The sequence below is a fragment of the Humulus lupulus genome, chromosome 6 (genome assembly GCF_963169125.1).
Source record: "Humulus lupulus chromosome 6, drHumLupu1.1, whole genome shotgun sequence".
NCBI classification, from domain to species: domain Eukaryota; kingdom Viridiplantae; phylum Streptophyta; class Magnoliopsida; order Rosales; family Cannabaceae; genus Humulus; species Humulus lupulus.
In genome coordinates, this window is record NC_084798.1 from 182092468 (window position 1) to 182117401 (window position 24934).

The 24934-nt window shown below is 37.6% G+C and overlaps 1 protein-coding gene across 7 annotated transcripts; it reads left to right on the plus strand.

The window, feature by feature from the left end:
* The first annotated feature begins 2315 nt into the window (after positions 1–2315).
* LOC133782780 (pentatricopeptide repeat-containing protein At4g39530-like) lies at positions 2316–8270 on the plus strand. Of its 7 annotated transcripts, XR_009870715.1 has the most exons (5): positions 2343–2416; positions 6638–6791; positions 6888–6972; positions 7327–7412; positions 7975–8270. XR_009870715.1 is itself a non-coding variant. In XM_062222160.1 (3 exons), exons 1-2 carry the CDS (start codon positions 2713–2715, stop codon positions 5903–5905), a joined length of 2916 nt encoding a protein of 971 aa, XP_062078144.1. In that variant the 5' UTR covers positions 2316–2712; the 3' UTR covers positions 5906–5909; positions 5998–6791. The 7 variants fall into 7 exon arrangements, 1 of the variants encoding a protein (XP_062078144.1); XR_009870714.1 differs by lacking the exons at positions 6888–6972; positions 7327–7412; positions 7975–8270 and adding exons at positions 5799–5909; positions 5998–6192 and having other exon boundaries at positions 2316–5521; XR_009870710.1 differs by lacking the exons at positions 6888–6972; positions 7327–7412; positions 7975–8270 and adding an exon at positions 5799–5909 and having other exon boundaries at positions 2316–5707; positions 5998–6791.
* Positions 8271–24934: the final 16664 nt, after the last annotated feature.

Sequence of the window (24934 nt, forward strand, 5' to 3'; positions counted from 1 at the left end):
GGTTATTGTCCCTCCAAGCCAGAGCTCGGTTAGGCGGAACATTCCCATTATCGTGCACGATTGACGGATCTCCCATCGTCTGAACGTAACTTAGATCATTGTAACAGGCTGACTGTCCTCTTTGCGCATTTAGATGGTCACATAGATCAGACTGAGGATTGGAACACAAGCTTTGGACCGAGCTCAACTGATTTCTTAGGCCTCTCTCGTGTATATGGGAGTGCGTATTGCGTACACTCCTGATTCTACCACCACGATGGCTCTCTGTCCAATAGCTACCATCCACAAAGCTTACTGGTCGCGGATGAGGTTGCGAGGCTTGATTGTTCCTGGGAGATTGCGGGACGTATGTATCTTCTGCAGGTACATAATTTCTCCTTTCATTCCCACGAATTGAAACATTTCTCTGTGGGCGAGGATGTGTCGGATGGCGTATAGGCGATGGACGGTGCCTTATTGGCAATGTAATTCGTCTCCCGTTAGGACACACCAGATTAGCTCGCCCATTGTCTACTCTGATTTCTCGAATTGGTGGTAACACATATTCGTTTCTTTGCACCTGAGCTACTGGTTGAGGTGTTGGTGGATTTATAGAGACCTCCGCCCTTCTCGATGCGGTCTTAACTCGCCTTGTGAGTCGCTTGTTCATTTGGTTGATTAGGCTAATTTCTGGGAGTGTGAGCCGCTTGTTCATTCTTGCGATTATTAGCAGGTGGGTTGTTTTCATGAGTTCGTTTAGAAGGCATGGAGGTCGGGGTTGTTGTTCTGATAGAACGACTCACGTTGGGTCGATTATTCCTGTGGGACTGAGATTGATGGGACCTACTTTGCCTCCTTCTGAAATTCTCGTCGGTTGCAGGGAGAGGTAATCGAGCCATTATCTCGTCTATTTGCATGTTAGCCTGGGCGAGGTGGCTCCTTAGCTGAGCATTCTCCATTTCGATGCCAGTTAGATATCTGAGATTTGGGTTCGGAGGGCGCGAAGCCGAACTTCTAGTATCGTCCTGGTTCACATGTTGTTTTCCAGGACGATGCTACACAAAGGTGCCCTCTCCAGTAGGATCATCCACACAGTAATGTCCATGATCACCAGGTCTCTCTGTTTCATTGACGCACTAGAACGAGTTTTCACCATGTTGATTGTTGTGTGGAAAATTCTCTGACAAATTTCAAGCCTAATTTGCTCTCAATGAAAACACTCATCTGTTGACGCGGTTTTTCGGAAACAGGGGATTAAGAAATTGATTATAGAGATTAAGCTTGTTAAAAAACCATAAATATAAACTCACCAAATTTTAACGTAGTTCAGTGGTTAAAATCCACCTAGTCCACGAGTCGCTCTTATTCGTGTTTAGGAACTTTGGAGGAAATCGTTTATGAAAATTTCAGCAGAGTTTTGGCATAAAAGATGTCAGTCCCTTTTATTGTCAATTTTCCTTGTATTTATAGGGAATTGTGATGGACAATATTGGGTAATTGTATAATAAATGGTAACATACAGAATTGAGTAACTTCCCAAATGAATGGATATGTAAATACCCTAATTAAGCCTATTTTCGTTTACACTGATCAATACATGTATATAACGATTATACACGCTTATTGCGCATATTGGACATTTGAGTCTGTTGGGATTCTTCCATATGCGCGTCCTTGAACCACCTTGAGCTAGATGCCCCTCTCTAACTAGATATGATTGGAGCAGGATGACTTGACTTAGATAATGGTTGGGCTTGATAAGGGCGATATGGACACTGAACACCTCGATATCTGTCATTGGTATTTCAAACGATCTAGGGGATCCTGGGCTGTCGTAGACTCAGTGACATAGCCTCGAGCTGTTTGGTCTGAAATTAGCGAAACATCTTTGAAGTCTTATAACACTTATTTATTACCTGCCACCTGTACCTCGGACAAAAAAATTGAACTCTTATTTTTAGGATACAACAAGAAGGTATTTAAAATACTATGATCTAAAAATAAAGCTTTTTATATATATAAAAAAAGTAATCAGTCAGTATCTTTTCGGTATTGTAAGCAACCAAAATGTAATTTTTTATAACTCAGAAAAACAAAAAACTTCGGGAGGGTGATTTCCTTATTTATTTTTTCAAAATATGGTATAACATGCCGACTTGACACAATATATATGTAAGTAAGTTATTTTTAGAATAAATTTACATTTTGAAGGTATTTATCTAAATTTCCCAATTAATTTTTCAGTCAACGGCAAGGTAAGAAGGACATGAAATTAATAAAGGGGCTCAAAAGTGTTGCTATTTACCAAATGGCCCATATCTGAAGTAAAGCTTCTAAGCTCTGGTCCCCCAATACTTCTCATCGCCCACAACTCAGCTCGCAGCGGCAGGAGTAGCAAAGACTCACTCTTCGTTGTAAATTGGAGTGTTTTCAAGATGTAGGGCGAGAGTTGATTATTTAGTTCTTTTCTTAGCCGAAATTCTATATGGGTTTATGATTTTGATGATAATTTTAATTAATTCGGAAGTGTAGTATATGACATTGAGTCATTGACCAAGAAAACTCATACACATATTGAACTTTACTACCACTCTGCCACTGGCTAACGAAATTTTAAGCTATTCAAAACCTCTAGCTTGGTATCTATTTATCCAAACTTTTCCCCATATACTCGTTGTAGGGAATGAAAGTAGCTGTATTTGATGCATTTGATGCTCAATAACTGTAAAAAAGATGAAGCTTTGGGTTCAAGTTCATGGAATGCGAATTTTTTGCTCTGAAAATGATTGGCCCTTGACCTGTTTTCAAGGGATGTTGTTGCCTATCTTCCACACCCGCATTCCGACTCTTAATTCACCTTCCCTTGTTTGGTTAAAATCTTGGTCCAGTGCTGCACTTAGCCTGATGGAATCCAACACCAGAAATGAATTGGCTAATGAAGCTCGAAGCTCACCGAGTCGGCCTCGTGAAGGGTTAAGCAGAGAACCTGGTAGGTTAACTGGAACAAGGCATAGTTTAGAGAGAATTGAGAAGAAGGTAAGAAAAAGACATGCAAAACTTATTAGCCATGAGAGACTCAGAAGGTTTTCTATGTTGCTGCGCACATGTGCTTCAAAAGGATCTTTGAGTCATGGCAAAGCTATTCATGGGCAGGTGATAAAATGTGGGATGGACCCGGATTCTCATGTGTGGGTTTCGTTGGTTAATGTCTATGCAAAATGTGGGGATATGATGTACGCGCGGCAAGTGCTTGCTGAAATGCCAGAGCGTGATGTTGTGTCTTGGACTGCTTTGATGCAAGGGTTTGTAGCTGAAGGGTATGGAATTGATGGTGTTCTTCTCTTATCCGAGATGAAGAAGGACGGCATAAGACCAAATGAGTTCACTTTGGCCACTTGTTTGAAAGCCTGCTCTCTTTGCTTGGATCTAGATTTCGGGAAACAGTTGCATTCTGAAGCTGTTAAAGCTGGATATGTCTCGGATTTGTTTGTAGGATCCTCACTTGTTGACCTTTACGCAAAATGTGGCGTAATGGAACTTGCAGATAGTGTGTTATTTTGCATGCCCGAGCAGAATGCTATATCGTGGAACGCACTGCTTAGTGGATACGCTGAGAAAGGAGATTCGCAAGAGGTTTTGAAACTGTTCTGCAGAATGAGGCAATTAAAAAATGTGTTGAACAATTACATTTTGTCTGCCGTTCTAAGGGGGTGTACGAAAGCGGGAAACTTAAGACAAGGCCAGGTCTTGCATTCTCTGGTCTTAAAACTTGGGTGTGAACTTGATGAATTTCTGGGTTGCAGCCTTGTTGATATGTATTCGAAATGTGGGCTAGCAACAGATGCCTTAAATGTGTTCATGAGGATTAAAAATCCTGACATAGTAGCCTGTAGTGCAATGATTACTTGCCTTGGTCAGCAAAGGCAGTGGCAAGAAGCTGCTCATCTATTTCGTCTAATGAGATGTATAGGCATCCTGGGAAATCATTTTAGCTTCTCAAGTATTCTTAGTTCTGCCACTGATATGGGAGACCTGCGGTATGGTGAAAGCATCCATGCTTGTGTTTGGAAATCTGCATTTCAATACGATCTAACAGTCAGTAATGCTCTGATCACAATGTATGCTAAAAATGGATGTGTGCAAGATGCCATTCGGATATTTGAAGCTATAAAAGATTGTGACTTAGTTTCATGGAATGCTCTTTTATCCGGATTTCATGATTATGAAAATTGCAATCTTGGACCAATAATTTTCCGCCAGATGCTTGTTGAAGGTTTCAAGCCCAACATGTACACATTTATCAGCATCTTAAGGTCTTGTTCCAGCCTCTTGGATGTAGGTCTAGGGAAACAGATTCATGCCCATTCCATCAAAAACAGTCTTCATGACAATGCTTTCATTGGAACAACTCTCATTGATATGTATGGTAAAACTAGGTGCTTGGAAGATGCAAATTTAGCTTTTAGCAGACTTACTAATAGAGACCTCTTAACTTGGACAACCATTATTACTGGCTATGCACAAACTGGTCAAGCAGAAAATGCTGTTAGTCTCTTCAATCAGATGAGAAGAGAAGGTGTAAGGCCAAATGGATTCACTCTTGCTAGCTGTTTAAGTTCTTGCGCACATATAGCCACCCTGGAACATGGGTGGCAGCTCCACGCTTTGGCATTCAAGGGTGGGCACACAGAAGATTGTTTTGTTAGTAGTGCGCTAGTTGATATGTACGCAAAATGTGGATGCATAGATTATGCTGAGACTGTCTTCGAAGGCCTGGTTTCACGGGATACAGTCTCATGGAACACCATGATATGTGGATATTCCCAACATGGGCAAGGAGGGAGAGGTCTTAAAGCGTATAGGAAAATGCTTGATGAAGGTACCATGCCAGACGAGACCACCTTTATAGGTGTGTTTTCTGCTTGCAGCCACTTAGGTTTGGTTATAGAAGGGCAAGAGCACTTTAACTCCATGATCAAAGATTTTGACATTAATCCTACAATTGAGCATTATGCTTGTATGATTGGTATCCTTGGTCGGGCTGGAAGATTCGAAGAGGTTGAAAGCCTCATCGAGAACATGAAATTAGGTCCACAAGCCATAATTTGGGAGACTGTTCTTGGGGCTTGCAAGTTGCATGGAAATTTGGAGTATGGAAAAAGAGCTGCAGAAAAGCTTTTTGAGCTCAGACCAGAAATGGATTCTACCTATATTTTGCTATCTAATATTTTTGCTACCAAAGGTCTGTGGGATGATGTCAGAAATGTCAGAAAGTTAATGGGCGGTCAGGGGGTAAAGAAGAAACCTGGGAGTAGCTGGGTTGAGGTTAATAGACAAGTTCACGTGTTTACCTCTCAAGATGGTTCCCATCCTAAAATCAAAGAAATCCATTTGAAACTAGAGGAACTGGACAAGAAGATGGAGTCGGTAGGTTATATACCACAAACAGAAAATGTGCTTCATAAGATCACAGAAAAAGAGAAAAGGGAACATCTTCAACATCATAGTGAAAGATTGGCTCTCGCGTTTGCGCTGATATACAGTAAGCCTATAAAAGCAATTCGAATTTTCAAAAATCTACGCATCTGTGGTGACTGCCACGATGTTATGAAGCTTGTCTCTAGTATTACAAATAGAGAAATAGTTGTTCGTGACACTAAGATATTTCATCATTTTAAGTCTGGCTCTTGCTCTTGTAAGGATTTTTGGTAATCCTGCCCCAAGATTGGTAGGCTCATCCGAGGTCTAAATTTTTTTGTAAAATTATATATTTGGATTCAAATTCTTCATGCTAAAGAAACCTGGCACCATTTTTTTAGATGTACCTGTCATTTTTCTCCCTCAAGTGATGCTATGCTTCATGAACAAGCACACCTGTTACTGTGGCAGGCACAGGAGAAAAAGGAGAAGAAAAGAATTCAGCTAAGCAGGTTTAATATGCCTGTTAGGCTCTTTTTTTATTCATTTTGATGCCGAGTATGTTGTCTTTTACTCAGTTCTACACGCTGCTCTTGTTAGGTGGATCTCCTTGTCATGGGCAGCAACCTCTTGATTAACATAGTTCCAAGAGCCATGAAATTGTAATGTCAATGAACTGAAACAAGAGAAAACATAGTTTTGCAGCAAGACTATGGGCTTGCATCATGCTCCATGAAGTTGTTAGCCATATGAGGACCTTTCTAGTTCTGGTACCACTGTGCATGTAGGGACTTGGTAATTGTAAATCATATTAACTATTTTCTGCTTCATAATTTAGCTTGTGGGATTCTTAACAATTCATTCTTTCTAATTTCAAATTCGAAAAGCATAGTACTTATAGCTAGTGCCTCTGTTTATATGTTTCCCCAGCAGTCTAAGACTTGGACGAGGCTGCCCACAAATCATGGAATTTCTCTCTCTCTCTCTCTCTGTTCAGTGCACGCACGCACATATATAAACATACTATATATTTATATAGTGTAAAAAAGATGAAATGAGATTGAGATGCTCTGTTATTTCTATGATTAGATATTTCATTTTTACAGTTTAAATGTCTACCATATATAAGTTTTTAAGCTTCGTTTGAGTTTGTCTTTTTTTTTTATTAATATTTTTTTAAAGTTTTTAAGCTCCAAAACTGCATTTGTAACTAAAAGCAATGTTTGTGCTTATCATGTAGTTGGATAAAGTTAATCCACACTTAGCAGATATTGGTTTGGCAGAACACAAGAGTGATTCAAAACAAAGTTTCTGTTGAGAATTTGAGAGCATCTGGAAAGCCCAGTATTATTAGGACATCAGTTTACAAGACCACTGGTGGTTTCTCTTGGACGGTATGCACCTATTATTCGTTAATCTTGTTCCTATCATTGCTTTTTATTCTATCAGTTTACATTTGTTAAATATTGTCTTTTTTCTACTGGTACAAGAAAACAAGAACTTCAGAAGAATGCTAAGACGAGAAAGCTCATTTGCAATAGCACCCAGCAGTATGCTAAAGAATATTCAGAGCAGGTAGTTAGTTTACTCTTATATTGTGGATTATGAGTCCCAGTAGTTGGAAAGAAAACCAACTTATCTTCTTCAGACATTAAAATACAATAATTAATAGGTATATTATATTATATGTATTTATGTAGAGTAACTTTCATACCTTTAGAAACTGGCATATGCGTTGTATATATAATCATTATATTGACCTAGCATGAGTTTGATCTAGTCTGATTTAATCTGTATATACACATACATGTCCTGAGGCATTCTTGTATATAGGAAAGCTATCCTTGAGTTGACTATGAGTATTTAGAATTTTATCTGTTTTTTATCTCTTTGGTATATATTTATCCTTATGTGGTGGATATTTTGCAGATTACAGGATCTACTAGCCAGTATGATAGTGTGATTCGTGCCCCTTACGAAATAGGAAAGCATGAAGGTTTAAATGGCCTTTACAGGTGACTTCATCTTCTATTTCTGGTGCTATGTATTTTTATAGCCCGATTCTAGTGCAAGGCCTAAACTCATTAGTGCAGCTAGCATTGCTCTGTCCTTCCCCATTGACCATCGAGTTAATTGTCAAGTTTGTTGAACTTGTGTAGTTATTGTCATATTTGGTCTCTGTTTGCACTGATTCTAATTGTGCAGTGCTACATGTCTTAGTAGATACTTTATGATTGTTTTAGTTTCTGTTTCAGCAATTTGCTTTTGTAGTTATAAAATTTGTTGCCATTTTTTAATTGTGATCATGGTCTTCTTTTATCTATGTATTCATCTTTAACTGACTTGGCTGTGCTACTGTTCGCCAATTTGGAGCATATCTGATTGGCATTGTGGCTGTTAAGTTGTCATTTGCAATTTGGTAGAAAAGAATGATGCAATTTGTATTTAACTGTCTATAATGGAATAGATCCTGTTGGCTTGCTTCAGTAGTATGAACCATGCATGAAAGTGCTTTTTTATTATTATTATTATTAATAGTGCTTTAATATTATTATCGCTGTTTCATTTCTGACCCAGACACAGATAGAAGATAGAAGGAATCAAATGGAAGGACATCATACATTTTTTGGGGTCGGCAATAGGCGTTCAAATCAAATGAAAATAATAGAACATCATAATGTTTTTTGATTTTGTTGTTCACTTTTTAAGTGAAACATAGAAGTTTATTCAAATTTTAGCTAAACCTTTTAGCTAGAAGTCTATTATGATGACTTTGATTTTTTAAACATTACTTTTTAACAGTTGTTCACTTCTTAAGCCAAACATGTATTTGCACCGAGTTACCTAATCTATTTTTCTATATTCAAATGTAAGAGGCCACGTTGTAAACACAGTTTCCCATTGGTTATGCGCCTACATGTGAGTTTTGTACCATGATGTTAGTAATGCTTCTTTTCTTTAACAGTCAAGAAATTAAATCTTACAGGGAAATTTTTTAGAGAAAAAGAAAGCTCTAAGGATGATTGGAAACAGAAGATCACCAAAGAGATCATTATGACTGGTGAGACCTTAAAGAAACATGCAAGCAAGGTCTCAAATCACGTACGCCAGTGGGGGTAGAAGAATCAAAAGGCCTAGTCCAAAGAAGAGTTCCAAGGCTAAGAAGCAAGAGCTTTTAGGGGCAACATATCAATTTAGCTGTTAGAGAGTTAAATGTTAAAAAGAAATTGAAGGGTATTTGTGAATTTTGGTTAGAATTTTTCTCATAGAAAACTATTTTCTTTTTCTATTTGTATTGGTGACAGTGGAACAACGAATCATAAGCAAAAGTTCGCTACTACAATTGTTGAAGTTAGACTTCACCACATTCTCTATATATGCCCGGCTGACGTTGCAACCCATGGATCAACTAGTTTTACCTTAATCCATGGTCTTCGGTTAGAGGTTGCAAATTTGTTGTCTAGTTTTCTAGAAATATCCTAATTTACGTTTGTTGGTGGGCGAATATAGTCGCACATGAATTGGTTGTGCATATTCTTAGGATGGACATAAAACTTGCTTGGATAGAAGATATCCCATCTTGTTTTGAGGATATATAAAATTTTAAGATGACATGACATTATGTTTATTATCAATAAAGTTATCATTTTTACAAATAATAATAAAGAGAAATAGCGGCAAAAGTACCAAATATTATAAGAAACTAGTGATTTGATACCAAATTTTTTTTTGTGTGGGAATAGTACTTATTGTCCACTTCTGTTGGTATCCGTGGGTATCCATTCAAATTTCGTCTTATTTTGTCCATGTGTACATTGGAGATTAATTCACCATTTAGTTTTTTAAAAACCAAAAGTTGAAATAAAAAAATATATTTTATTTAAAAACAAAATAAAAACAAACTCTGAAAATTAAAAACAAAACAAAATTTCATCAACGACTAAACTCCATGAACGACTGAAGAAGAACAAACCTAAAAAACACCCAATTTCGAAAACAAAACCCAAATAAATCCCCAAACCCAGCCACCATTTGCTACGAAAACGAAGAACTGGTTTTGCATTCCATTTTCGAAGAGAGGGAAGACGATGATTATGCCCTAAGGAATGTCGTCGTTTCGAAAACCAAACGAGTGTTCGAAAAACTTATACAAGATCTTAATTATTTTCATGTAAATCTTATATTAAACAAGTTAATATAAAACAACCTAGAACATGCTACTATAATTGAATTTAAACAGATATAACGATAAGAACACTTACATTATATGTAGCGAAATGTCTTAGTCCTTTCTTCAGTTTCTCTAACCCTTGAATCCTTTCTGTCGTAGGGTATCACAAAGAAACCGAACCGATCTTCAAATTTATTCACAATCTTCCCAAGTATCCTTACTATTACCTAGACTAGAGTGGGCAATTATCAACACATGGGATAGATACAAAGAGAAGAAGAAGAGAAGAGAATATTGAGGCTTAGAAAATGACTTATGCTGTAGAGAGAATCTAAAACCTAGAGCATCAATAATAGATCTTCTGATTTTCTGTCTGTCAGATAGTCTTTCTAAAATCTAATTTCAACTCTTACTTAACATTCATTTTATAGACTCAATTAGGTCATTTATTTTAATTAAAAAATCAATAAAATAATATATAATATCAGCCATAAGGTCGAAATTATCATGGGCTTTAGGCCCGTGAAGTTTCCCATTTAATTATAAGCCCATTGGACTTAAAATCAAGGCCTGTATTATTTTCTATTGATTAATTAATTAAATAATTATTTAAATTCTTTATCAAATTAATTATTTATAATTTGAACATTGATTTAAACTTATATATTAATTTAGACATCAATTTGTCTTAATTAATAAATCCGCCATAAAATCTCTTTTTTTTCTTCTCTAAATTGTATAATTATGTGAAACTATCCAAAATTGACCTAGTCAACTTTAATAATTCTAATTGACAATTAAATCAATTAATTGAGACTATCGAGATACTTTTATCTAAGGTACAGTAGAGACCATGGGCCTGTGAAATCAAGCTCCAATAAGTTATCATAAATTTTAACAAATAAATTCACTAACTTATTAATTTCTCATGACTCCAATAAAGATTCAAAATTGCACTCTTGAATTCATAGAATGCTCTATAGCACACGCACACACACACACACATATATATAGAGGTTATTAGTTATCATTGTTACAACCATAATTGTAACGCAATCCTTTATAGACGGTCTACAATGAGATGAGACTAAAATACCGTTTTACCCCTCATTGTATTTTATCCTTAAAACACTTAGTTCCTTATAAATGATATTTCAGTAAACTAATATTAATTACTGAAATGAGATATCTATCATTTAGCACCTTGAACCAAACTAAAAGGAAACCATCGTTTTACTTCTCCATCAGAAGTTATAGATGTTCATATCTATGATTAACACTCCCACTCAATTATTGTAATGCCCCAAATTTCCTAATAAGGTTTAGGACCTTGATTAGGAGGCCGGGAGGGCCATAATTGATTTATTATGCTATTAAATGATAATATGCATGTTTAGGTGTATTAAATATGCATGTGAACCCATTTCTGAGTAATTGGGTGATTTTCATATTTTGGCCATTTCGGGCATATTTAGCATATATGTGATATGTGTGTGGTGCTTTATTATTGTTTGGTTAAGCTAGGGTTACTCAACACAAGATGATCCTAGGAGGTAAGCTAGTGGGAAAGTCACAACAGGATTTATTCTTGACTTGGAGTGAGTCAAGAGGTATTTAGAGCATTACCGGGTTATTGGGTAATGAGAATTAATATTTGGTGATAAATTGGGAGTTAGTAAGATCAGGGGGAAATTCTGGAGGTTTTGACTATTTTTCCCCCGGGAGTGTTTTCGGGACCCCGAGCGTTAGGTTTTGTTTGAGGCTACATAAGCTTGAAGTAACCTTTTAAAAGAATAAAAGAACGTTCTGTACGTTCTCTCTCCCTCAAAGTTCTATTTTCGTCTCCCGATCGCGTTTTCGAAGGTAACTTGAGTTCTAGGACTTGGATTCAAGCAAGGATCAAGGCATAGCGATCCTAGAAAATATTAGAAGCTTATTAGCCGGAGGTTTTAGTTGGAAACAACTCAATCGGAGGTAATTCAAGTTTTAAGTTTTTAAAGTTTTTAAGCTTGAATCAGACTTTGTGTTTTGATGAGTTTTTGATTGAATTGAAGCTTGAGTTTTATGGGTTTTGGATCATGGGGATGTTTGGGAACTTTGATTTTTGAGTTTGGAGATGTTTGGATATGTTTTTGGGAGGTTTTAAAAGGTTGAAAATGGAGAAAAATGGCTGGTCCGAGGTCGGGCCACGGCCCAAGCTCGATGAAGTAGGTGGAGTGCTTTGGGAGCTCTGGGGGCCGCGACACTAGGTAAAGGGCGCTGCGGTGCTTGCCCCTGCTGGTTCTGTTTTGGCTGGGGGCCGCGGCTCAGGGAGTTAGGGTCGCGACGCTTGAGGGTATTTAAGGCCGAAATGATGTTTTAAGCTTGGGAACTCAAACCTTAGGCCTCAGGATCATTCCTACTACCCAAATTGGTGGGGTTTGATGTCTCGGAGGCTAGGTTTTGGTTCCGGGATTTTTTTTAGAACTTGAACTCATTGGATCATCATTTGTGGTTGTCACTAGGTTATCACTAGAGGCTTGGAATTGGGATCGTGTTTGTGGCTCATTTATTGGTAACATGTGCTTGGACCAAAGGTAAGAAAACTGCACCCCATATGTGACATGCATGGTTATTCTTGATGCATGTTGGATGTTTAAATGTGAACATTGATAGCATATTAAATGCTTAGCAATCTTGCTCACCTGTATATGGTTATTATTGAGACATGTTGGATGTTTAAGTGTGATGCATGTCATGCACGAGGAACATGTGATTAGGGCATGCCATGAATATTGAATATGAGATTGTTCAGAGCTTGAGCCTCTGTGTTTATGCATGATCTTAATTGTGCTAGTAATTGTTAAGTAAGCATGTTGAAGGCTCTGTATTTGGATATTAGACATATGATATATGTTTGGTAGCATTGCTTACTTGTGCATGGCCCTGATAATCCAGATTTGGCATTGGTCGTGTGTTACCGACCTGGGAGCCAGTAACGGCATAAGCGTCCTGAACGCAGAGCCAATAAAAGATTAGATCTAATCGACATCTGCATTAGATGACTTAACAAGAGCATTAATGCCGGACCGACCTCAAGTTCGATGAAAACTAAAAGTGCTTATGTGACTTACCCATCAGTCACTCATCTGTTTAAGCTAGTGACTACCCGTCAGTCACTCATCTGTTTAAGCTAGTGACTACCCATCAGTAACTCATCTATTTAAGTTAGTGACTACCCATCAGTCACTCATCTGATTAGAACCATTGCAGGAAAGCCCAGGTAACAGTTTCGTTACATGGCTATGGGCACCGAGCCCCATAGTGACTTGCTTGTCAGTCACTCATTATGGTTAACAGAACCTCAAAGTGATATTCACTCATCTGTTCAGGGCTATACGCTCTATATGATCATTCTGATCATCATTTGCATGGCTTTGGGTACTGAGCCCCCTAGTGACTTGCTTGTCGGTCACTCAATATGGTTTACCAGAATCTCAAGTGTTAAATCACTCATCTGATTAGGATTGACTTGATAGTCATCCAATCAGGAGGGTAGGATTTCTTATCCTCGATTCCCCAGCATTATATGAGATTATTTGCATGCTTGAATTAAGCTATGTTTGCTAGGCATGCCAGATATGATTTGATATCATGATATGATTGTTCATGAGCATATTGAGTTTTCTTGCTGGGCTTCGACTCACAGGTGCTATGTGGTGCAGGTAAAGGCAAAATAAAGCTGGACCATTCTTGAGTTGGAGAGCTTAGGTGACGATGTGTACATGTGCAGCTGCTCGACTGCCACAGCCGAGGTTTGAAGGAGAGGAACTAGGGTTAAACCCTGTTTTGCCGCTTAGATCGGCTGGTTGTAAATATTTGTTGTAATAAACCTTTAAATTATATTTTTGGGATCCCAATGTATATAATAAACGTTCTAGTGAAACGTTATATTTTAACCAAAATTTGTAATCCCTAAACCACTAATCATACTTACTTACACGATTTTGGCCAAATGACTCGATTAGCGAGTTTAGCACTGTTTATAAGGCACACCGTAACGGTCCCTGGAGTTTAGGGCGTTACAATTATACTATCGAGTTCCCAAGATGCAAGTATGCGCTAATCCGTAGGGTAAGCTGGTAACGAACAAGTCAAAGAACTCAAATAATACAACCAGTTAGAATACTAACCACTCATAATTGAGATTGAATTGACCTATGGTAACCTATATGATATGACTAGAATAGATAATAACGATATGTTTACTTATCCTATCTACTGTCAATATCGCTCCAGTCCGATGTAATAAATACATCTGATCTTATCTACTTTGCTAATATTTTGGAAAGAACATAACACTGCAATGTGTAAGTAGATCATATCGTAGATTGACAAGTTAGTGTAAATCCTATGCACTGACTAATCTTAGGACTAACTTATTTTGAACATATAATCATATTTATATTCCACTGTGATTACGTCACTATAAATATGATTAGTTATATACTTGAGATTTAATAGAAGTTTATATTAAACAAATAATAAAACATATGAGCAAAGTGATTGACCAAGTCAATTCTATTCTTTTATTGATAATAAAATGAGATTACAAAGAAATTGAGTTTTAATTAGGGCATAAAACCCCAACAATGAGCTAGTTCCAATTTACGGTAAATGTTTTCTTGAGTTTACTCTTTATTTAAGTAAATGGGTTTCTCGTGGCCTTTTCTTGTTTGTTGAAGTTTGGGGTAGGTTTAGTTGAATAATTGGTAAATGGGTATTCAATGTGTATGGTTGTTAATTGAATTGTTTAATGGGTTTTGTTCTGTTTTCCATTATACTTGTATTGTCAACCTTGTTGATTAGTGCCCAAAAATACACATTTATTAATTTTAATAGTCAAAATAAATTAAGTTTTAATTAATATTTTCATCGAATTAATATAATTAAAATTATAAATGAAAATATTTGATTTTAATTTAGTTTGTTTTATTTTGTAGGATTCAATTGGTATTTTTGGCACTTGGAAATAAAGAAACAAAAATTGAAGAAAGAAAGAAAATGGTGTTTGAAAGAAGAAAGTGGCCCAATTGGAAGGAGAAGCCCAGCCTGCCTGGTTTCCTCTCTCTCCAGCGCTAGGTGGTGCGCTTTAGCCAGCGCCACACGTCCTCCTACCAGCCAACCCGAGGCTGCCACGTCGCCAACCAGCTAGCCTGCTCTTCTTCAGCCTTGCGCCACCGGTCAGCCGTGTGCCCAGCAGCTTCACCCCGTGTCCAGACCCAGCCAAAGGCAGCTCCCATCCTAGCGGCCCAACAAGCCCAGCGAGACCCAGCCTCTCCTCCTGCGTTGATCAAGCCAACTTGCATTCCTCCAGCCAATCAAGCGTTGCCACATCAATATTTCAGCTGCCTTTTTGTCCCCTTTCTCACCAGCTGTGCCATGTGTCCTCCTATCATTGGCTACGGATTGGGTCAAACCCAGCTGCCATAAGAGCCACCAGCCCACTCCCCTATGCATATTGGGCCTTGCAAATTTCTATTTTGAGCTTGAAAGCTCATTCTTTTTTGTGTTTTTGAAGAAGATCAAATTGACCATTAACCAAAATAGCTAGGTTAATATTAATAATAAGATTTGATTTTTCAAAATCATATTTTATTATTAATATTTCAGATTTATTGTGTAACCCCCAATTATTGTTTAATGTCTTTTTAGTCCTCTTCTCCCTCTATAAATAGGGACTCTCATTTCACATTTTCTATGTAATTTTAGAGTAAAGAAACTATAGCAAAATTTCTACTCACTTTCTTCTTAGAATTTTGTGAGAATTATGAGCATAATGGCCTAATTTTCCTAGGAAGGTTAGGGATGATTTCATATGTTAGTGATGTTATTTTGCTACTTTGATTTACTATGTTCTTAATGTAAAATATTTGAGTTATTTATGTTCTTTCATCTCCATCTCTATTTTGTTATCTTTATTTACTTATGCTAACGGTATATAGGATTAGTCATGCTCTTTCTATGTACTTCTAATTAGTAAAAGTAATATTGATACATAATTTTATGTCTAATCTTCTATTGCATTATTGCCTTTGGGTATTTTTTCATTTTTAGATTTTTCATAAGATTAACATTATGCTTTCAAAGTAAAGAACTTTATAACTCAAATGGACTTTTGTTAGAAAATAATATGGACTTTAATGTTAGATTTTCCAAGTAAATGTTGGGATGTGAACTATTTACTTGTGTATTTTTGTAAATCAAGTAACCAAGTAACTAAACAAGCATATGGATGATTCTTGAAACCTTTCCATTTCTCAAAATCTTGATTACATCTTACCTTTATTTCACTTATCTCATTTCATCAAAAAGACAACACCAAAATCTCAAACCTCTTTTCATGTCCATCTTTTTATTTATTTCTTGTTACTAATTTTTGTGTTATTTTCTACTAATCTTTTGAGTTTAGGTTACCTCCTTGTGGATCGACCGCCCGACTATACTACAACCACCGCTTAGTGGTTGTCACGATTTGGGCATTAAACACTTGTACTTTTGCCAAATTTCTCTAGTGAAAGTGAAAGGCTTGGACTGTAAAGTAGGGTGTTTTGGCTGACCCACATGGGAATGTTTGTATTGGTTACTCTGTTTTTATTTTGACATATTAAAATAAGGTATTTAATTGATGTGCATGTTTTCCTACAATGCTGTCTCAAATTGGTAGTAGTGGTGATACCAATAAGGTCAATGATGAAGCTCCACCTCCACTTAAGAGATATTGTATTGAGGAGATTCCTAATGATGCCGAAGTGGAGGTAAATGCGAGGGTTTGGGCCAAATCAGATGACTATGTGATGAGCAAAGAAGAGATGATGGAGTTGGAGGCAAATGACTTTCAAATGTCAACTGGTGAAGATGACTCAGAAGGCTCTAAAGAGTTCATTATGCACATGCCAGATGATTGGAATCAAGATACTGAGGCTGATAATTGGAGTGAAGATTATGAGGGTGAGTATGAAAGTGACTCGAGTATAGAAATAGTTGATTTGGTAAATACTGACAGTGAGGAAGAGCAGGCCCAAAATGTCCCAGTTGGTGTGGAAGACATGACCCAAGTCCAACAACCAGCAAGCCACACTGGTCAACCAAGTAATGAGGCCCAACAAGAAATTTATATAGGCCACGTGGATGGTTTTGGGGAAGCCTATTCTGAACCAACAAATAGGCAATGTGCTGGATTTTATGAACCTGAAACTATGCAAAGTCAAGGGGTTGTTCAGTCACAAACAAAAACTTCAATTGGCATTGGTGAAGGGCCTGTTGAGACCCAAACACAAATAGAATTCGACCATAGTGAAGGGTCAAATGAGTTTGAAACAAGAACTTCTTTTGGGCAAACTGGCAAGCCTATTGAGACAGAACCACTACCTGAGTTAGGCCAAAGTGAAGGGCCTAATGAGACACAACCTGATCCAGACTTTATTGAAGAAGAGTGTAAGGCCCTGGTTACTCCAATACCATTACTGTGAACTTTAAACCGTGCTTAACTAGCTAATCGAGTCATTAGTTTATAAACGTGCATCTAGGTGTTATTAATAGGCTAAGGTGAAAAATCTCGATAAAAAGGAAATGATATATTTTATTTAAAACATAAAACTGTACATGAGCCCATAAAAGCGTTTACAAGTTATTTACAATCCAAAATGGTCATTACAGTGTAAAAATTACAACCCGCCGACTTAAGCGGAAAAAATAGGGTTAACCCCTAGTTCCTTTGAGAAACACCTTGGCCGTGGTGGTCAAGCGACTGCATATGTACACATCACCACCTAAGCTCTCCACTCAAGGCTGGGTGAGCTTTTCTTTCCCTTTACCTGCACCACATAGCACCCATGAGCCAATGCTCAGCAAGAAAACTCATTACTGCATGTATACAATATCAATTGATGATTATGATAATCATACTGGGCTTGTAGCCCTAAACAGATAAGTGAATATCACTTCAAGATTCTAGTAACCATGCTGGGGCTTGTAGCCCTAATAAAATGGTATTGAGATTCTAATAATCATGCTGGGGCGTGTAGCCTTAATCAGATAAGTGATTGATGAGTAAGTCACGAACTTAAACCAGATGAGTGACTATGGAGTCACGAACTTGAATCAGATAAGTGACTGATGAGTGAGTCACGAACTTGGGCTCCGCACCCTTAGCCACGTGACGATGCAGTCACTTGGGCCTTCTGGCCCTAGCTCTATGTAACTAGCCTTTAGACTAGACAAGCGCTTTTGTTTTCATCGAACTTAAGGTCGGTCAAGCATTTCATGCTTATGACGATAGTGCTTATGTCAATTAGATCTAATCTTTTCGGCTTGCGTTAAACACGCTAATATCGTTCTTGACTCATAAACCAATACCATACAACCAGTGCCTAGTACTAATGTCGAATTTGACTAATGAGTCACAACTTCCCAGTCAATACTGACACCATTGCCGATTCTGAATAATAAGTCAGTGCCACTCACAAGTAAGCAAGATTGCCAAGCATTTAATATGAAATCAATATCCACATTTAGAACACTCAACATGCCTCATTAATAACCATGCATGTCACATACTAGGTGAAATTTTCTTACCTCTGGTTCGAGCGAGAATCAATAATAGAACGACCCTTGAGAACGATCGATCCTTTGATCCCTTAGCAGTCACCTAGTCATAACCAAATATGGAACTCCATCAATAAAATCAACAATAGAAGGTTCTTGACCTAAACCTCACTCCCGGGACCTTGAATCGTACTCAAACGATTAGTAGATTCAATCCCGAGCCTTAGGAATTGAAACCTCGAGCCAAAAACCCTCAAAAGTGCCCAAAATAGGACCCTGGAAAAATAGGGTAGCGCTGCCCCCTGGTGCCTAGGCGCTACAAGCAGGGCTGACTTGCCCTAGACAGCTCTGTAGCGCCCTCCTTTGGGCGCTGTAGCGCTAGAACCAGGGTGATTCAACCCTGATTTTTCCCTTTTGACTTCTACACTTTCCAAACTTCATGAACTGACTCCAAACCTCAATAAAACTCACAAATGAACCAAAAAAAACCCATTCTACAAGTCCTAGGCATCAAAACCCAATCAATCTTTGCTAAAAACTTCCTTGAATTCTCACTATCAAAATAAAAAATCCCAACTGAAAATCAAATGAAAAACAGAGTATAACCAGAGTTTCCATGGCAGAATTCTTACCTCAAGCTCAATATTAAACCCTCTTCAATGGTAGAACACAATCATAAACCCTCAAGGCTTGATTCCTTAGCTTGAATCCTCAAATGGAGCTTCAAAATTCAAAGAGAAAAGAGAGGAAAAGATGATCAGGAGAAGAAGGAAGAATGCTCTGTTTTTGGTTCAATTTTTCTACAGCCTTCTAGTTGAATATAACAATTGGTCAAATGACCAAAATGCCCCTAGGTTATAATTAACGTCATCCAATTGTCGTTATTCCAAATATTCTCAAATACTAATAAATTATATCCCACTACCCTTTAATTCCCGGTAATGTATTAATCATCAAATTACCCCTGGTCATACCCCGAGCCCGGTAAATAACCCCGTTATGACCAAACCGCTAATTTGCATTCAAAGATTGTCTCATGCCGAATAGCTCGAACAAATCCACATTATAATGTGGCCTTATCCATAAATTACCAACATGCATGAAAATATACAAATATGTCATCAACGGGCCAAATTACCAAAATGCCCTTATAATGAAAAGTGGACCCACATGCATGCATTTATCATCATATAATAATATAATTCACATAAACATGCATATAATCATTTAATGGCATAATAAATCAATTATAGCCCTCCCGGCCTACTAATCTGACCATTAAACCTCATTAGGGATTTTGGGGCATTACAAAGAGTATGCCCTAGATGAGGATGAGGAGAGACATTTTGGGGATAATGTTGCACACCCTAGCAGCTGGTGGAGTTCAGTGACCGATACCTGCAACCATGAAGACATAAGAGGGTCTGATAGTGAAAATGTGTATGATGATCTGAGAAGTTTGAGCAGTGATGAAGAAGTAGGTGGGGTTAAGAGAGGAAAAAAAGAATTCCATCCAAGGACTGACTGGAAGGATTTCAAGTTTACACTTGGGTTGGAGTTTTCTGTAAGTGTCTTACTCTGTCTTGTCTGGAACAAGGTCTAATGATAACTGCTACATGCTGGAAAATACTGAAGTGTGCTCTAGAGTTACATTAGATAAGTCTGACTTATGGCATTATAGACTTGGTCATCTGAACTACAGAGATTTAAGGAGGTTGGTCAAACTTAAAGCAGTGAGAGGAGTTCCTGATTTCAAAGTTAGCAGAGAACGTGTGTGTGGTCCTTGCCAGCAAGGCAAACAAGTGAGATCTTCTCATCCTCCTATTAAGATGCTTCTCACAAATAGAGCTCTTGAGTTGTTACACATTGATTTGATGGGTCCTATGCAGACAGAGAGTCTCAATGGAAAAAGGTATGTGATGGTGTGTGTTGATGACTTCACTAGATATACCTGGGTTCAGTTCATTCGAGAGAAGTCAGATACCTTCGGAGTGTTTTCTGCCTTGTGCTTAAGGCTTCAGAATGAAAAAGTCTTAAAGATAGCTAAAGTGTTTAGACTCAGGAGCGACCATGGCAAAGAATTTGAAAATGCTTTATTCGCTGAATTTTGTGATCACATGGGCATTGCTCATGAATTTTCTGCTCCAAAAACTCCACAGCAAAATGGCGTTGTAGAACGCAAGAACAGAACTCTTCAAGAAATGGCACGAGTTATGCTGAATGCCAAAGGGATTTCTCAAAGATTTTGGGCAGAAGCTGTTAACACTGCATGCTACTTAAGTAATCGTGTGCATCTCAGAACTGGAACTACTCAAACAGCTTATGAATTGTGGAAAGGTAAAACTCCTAATCTGAATTACTTGAAGATTTTTGGCTGTACCTGCTATATTTTGAATGATAGAGACTATCTTGGAAAATTTGACTCCAAGAGTGACAAAGGTATGTTTCTTGGATATTCTCCTAATAGTCGTGCTTATCGTGTGTTTAATAAACGAACTAACACTGTCATGGAGTCTGTCAATGTTCGTTTTGATGACACAGAGGATTTGTCTGATGATCTTGACAATGATGAGGATGGTTCAATGTGATGGTGTGTGTTGTCTGTATTTTGGCAATTTCATGATTCATCTGTTAGTTTCTTAGTTCCATCTGTTTTGTGTATCTTGACAGAATTTTGGTTTATCTTCTGTTTTGCCAGTTGCATCTGGCTGTTGGACATTGTTTTAATTGACTGCTTGCTTACGTGTCTTTGTCTGAATATGACTGTATCATTAGGTTTCGGGTTTTTTCAGTGGTAGCTGAATTAATTAGTTTCTCTAACGATTTTCTGTTTGAGAGCATGGCTGGGTTTTTGAGTTAGTTAGATCTTAGGTCTATAAATATATGGGTTAATTGATTTTCTCAGCTGTGGAATATATGGTATATGTTGTTCGTAGAGTTTGTTTTTGGTTATCTTTCTGTTACAGGTTGAAGAACTGAATCTTGAGTGGTTGTTCATCCATGGCTAGCTGTGATTGTTCATCAAGCTGAGTATTGGAAGAAAGCTGGATCTGCAAGAATTCAAGTGTGAAGATTCAACTAGTTCAAGCTAAGGATGGTTGCAAGAGAGACAAGTATAGATGATTTACTTAGTAGATTGTAAATTGAGAGATACTCTGTAAAACTTGCATTTCATATCTTAGTGGATTTCTTTCTGGACTAGGTCCCAAGGATTAGCCATTACTTTGTGTAGTGGTGAACCTTGTAAAAATTTCCTTGTGTGAATTTTTACTTGTTCTTGGTTATTTCTTTAAATCTTGTTTTTAATTTGTCAAGATTATAGATTCTTAGGTAGTATATCACCATCATTTTCTAGTAAGGAGTAACTTAGGGAGACCCTAACTGAGTACTTCATAAGCATTGATAGGGAGTTCACTTTTGTGACCAATAATTCTGTGAAGATAAGGGCAATTTGTAAAGGGAAAGGTTATGGATGGACATTGTATGCTAGGGTGCAGACAAAAGACTACATAACATTCAGAGTCAATACACTGGTGGATGTACATAATTGTGGCATTATATTTGACATTAAGAAAGTGACTGCTACTTGGTTGGCCAAGCATTTCTTCGAAGACTTTAGAATGAACCCAAATATGACTTACAATAACTTCAACACCTTGACTGCAAAAACAAAGTTCTCGAACACATCCTCTTATGTATTCTACAACACCAGAAACAAGGCCAAAGAAATGTTGGAAGGTTCTGTGAAGGAGCAGTATAGAGTTTTGGATGATTATTGCAAACAACTCCTACACCACAATCCTGGGAGCACAACCATTATCAAAAGTAGCATTGTCAATGACAAGAGGTTGTTTGAGAGAGTTTATATCTGCTTCAAAGCTTGGAAGGAGGGATTCAAGGCTTGCAGACCACTTATTGGCTTGGATGGTTGTTTCCTAAGAGGATACTACAAAGGTATGTTGTTGGCTGTTGTGGGTATTGATGCAAATAATGGCATGTTTCCAATTGCATATGCTATTTGTGAGATTGAAAATACGGACACATGGAACTAGTTTTTAAAATTGTTGAAGGAGGATTTGGAGGTTATTGACACTAGGAGATATACACTGATTAGTGATAGACAAAAGGGGTTAGAAAATGCTTTAGGTTCCCTGTTTAATGGTGATGAGATAAGATGTTGTGTGAGGCATTTACATGCCAACTTTAAAAAGGAGTTTCCAGGTCTTCTTCTAAAACAAAAGTTGTTGGCTTGTGGAAAAGCCACAACACCAGAAGATTTCAAGAGGATGATGGCTGAAATGAAGGAGGTGAATGAGAAGGCATATAATTGGTTAATGAAGAAGGCCCTAACTGAATGGAGCAAGTCACACTTTAGATTGCATGTCAAATGTGACATGCTCTTGAACAATCTGTGTGAGAGTTTCAACTCTGCCATATTGGATGCAAGGGACAAGACAATCATAACTTTGTTGGAGAAAATTCGGTTCTGGTTGATGTCTAGATTATGTAAGAAAATGGAAAGTGCGACAAAGTGGTTGCAACCCGTGGGGAAGAAAATTCTAGATATCATATAGAAGAACAAGCAAGTAATCATGCATTGTTCATGTATTAGAGTAGATGCAAACATGTTTCAGGTTACTTATCTTGGTAGTGAGAGCTTCTCATGTAACCTAGCTACTCGGACATGCACTTGTAGAGCTTTTGAATTGAGTGGGGTACCATGTGGGTATGCATTGGCATGTATATGGAGTTCTAACCTGAATGTTTTTTATTTTATAATTGATGCATACAAAAAAGAAGACTTTCAAGCACAATATGCTACAGTTATTGGACCAATGACAAGTCCTGATAAGTGGCAAGATCCTGGTTTGAATCCAATTTACCCCCCAACTGAATCAAACTTGTCTGGGAGACCAAAGAAGAAAAGGAAAAATGTACCTGATGAAGATGACACCAATACAACCAAAAAAAGAATTTTTGGTCAACCAAACCATTGCAGCAATTGCAAACAAACATGCCATTCAAGAGTCACTTGCAAGAATCCAACAGTGACACAGGTATTCAATCTTCAATTATTTTTAGTTAGTTTGCTTTTCAATTATGATTTTATAAATGTTTTAGTTAATTTGCTTTTTATTTATTGATTTCAACCTGTTGTTGCCAAGAAAAGTGCAGACCACCTATAAAGAATCCACAACTTGACACTGTGAAAAGATAGAAGAGGAGAGCCAAAAAGAATGCAAGAGATGCAGCAGTAGCAACATCAACAACATCAACAACAACAACTTCATCATCTCAACCACCACCCTCTTAACAAGTCATTGCATCTCAATAGCAACACACACCTAGGAGAAGTGGAAGACCCCATGGAAGACAACCAGTAGCTGCAACTTCCTCATCCCAGCCACCACCCTCTCAGCAAGCCACTGCATCTCAAGAATAAAACACACAAAGGAGAAGAGGAAGACAAAGTGAGCCACCACCCTCTCAGCAAGCCACTGCATCTCAAGAACAAAACACACAAAGGAGAAGAGGAAGACAAATTGGACCAACAACAACATTTTCCTCATCTCAACCAACACCATCTTAGAATCTAAGTTATAGTGTGTTTGTCATCTTTTGTTGTTAAGACTATTTTGGGTCATTTATGACCTTTGTTTTCAGGCATCTTTGGCCTAATTTTGTGTACAAATATATATGGCGTGGACCTTGTGATTTGGCCAAGTATTTTGTGTAGCCTGTTCGTTTAGCAAACTGATATGACTTTTTTGTCTATGAATTATGACTTGCATCTGTCTATCAATTTGGGTGCCAATTATATTTTGTATCTGTCATATTGGGTGCCAATTATGACCTTGCATCTTGTATGAATTTTTCACATGATACCATGTAATCAAAATTATTATTTGCATTTGTAAAATTAAGCATAATGAACTTAAACTAACTTGACCAGAATTTAACCAGATGAAGCACAACTGTCAAAATGCATTCATTCATTTTAGACTTGCTGCATTACAGATTCAATGAAACTAGCACTTTGACAACTGAAACAAACTCCATTGCCTTGTATCAGGTACTTTTTTTTAACCAAAATCACAAAATGTCTAATATTTCAAACACCAGACTATTACAATTATAGATACAATGAAAACCAACTTTCCCCAACTTATACCAATCCAATCTTTCTTAAGGAGGTGACCACACTGTAAACATGACCCTCACCCATAATTGGCTTGTTCCCACGGTTTAGACTTGGTATTTCAGACTGGTCACTGATGAACAGGTCCTACCTAGTCGAGGACTAGGAAATCCCCACTAAGGAACATAAGGCAACTTGATATAGGCTTTGTGGTCGGAGGTCCTCCAAGGCACAGAGATGCCCCAGGGCCTAGCGACTGATGCAGACAACAAAGACTACCACCTGTATACCGAGATACTCTGGGACGAAATGAAGGGGATAGTTATTATAGTCGTACATGAACAAGACAGTCTCAATACCTGGATGGATACGAACATGTTGGGCATGTGTAATCTTGCTTAAATTAAGACGAATGTTTGATTGTGATTCTAGGCAAGTTGTGAATTACCCCGCACTTTATTTTGCTTAGAAGGTAAGGAAGTTAGCTAGAATTTTCTATGAAATATGTTATGAAAAGTATGAGATATTATGTTGCAAGAGCTATTGTGTTATGGAAAGTATGAACTATGGTAAGCTAAAGTGTTATGACAAGTATGAGTTACTATGTTATGTTATGAATTGTTGTATGTCTTCTTGTATGT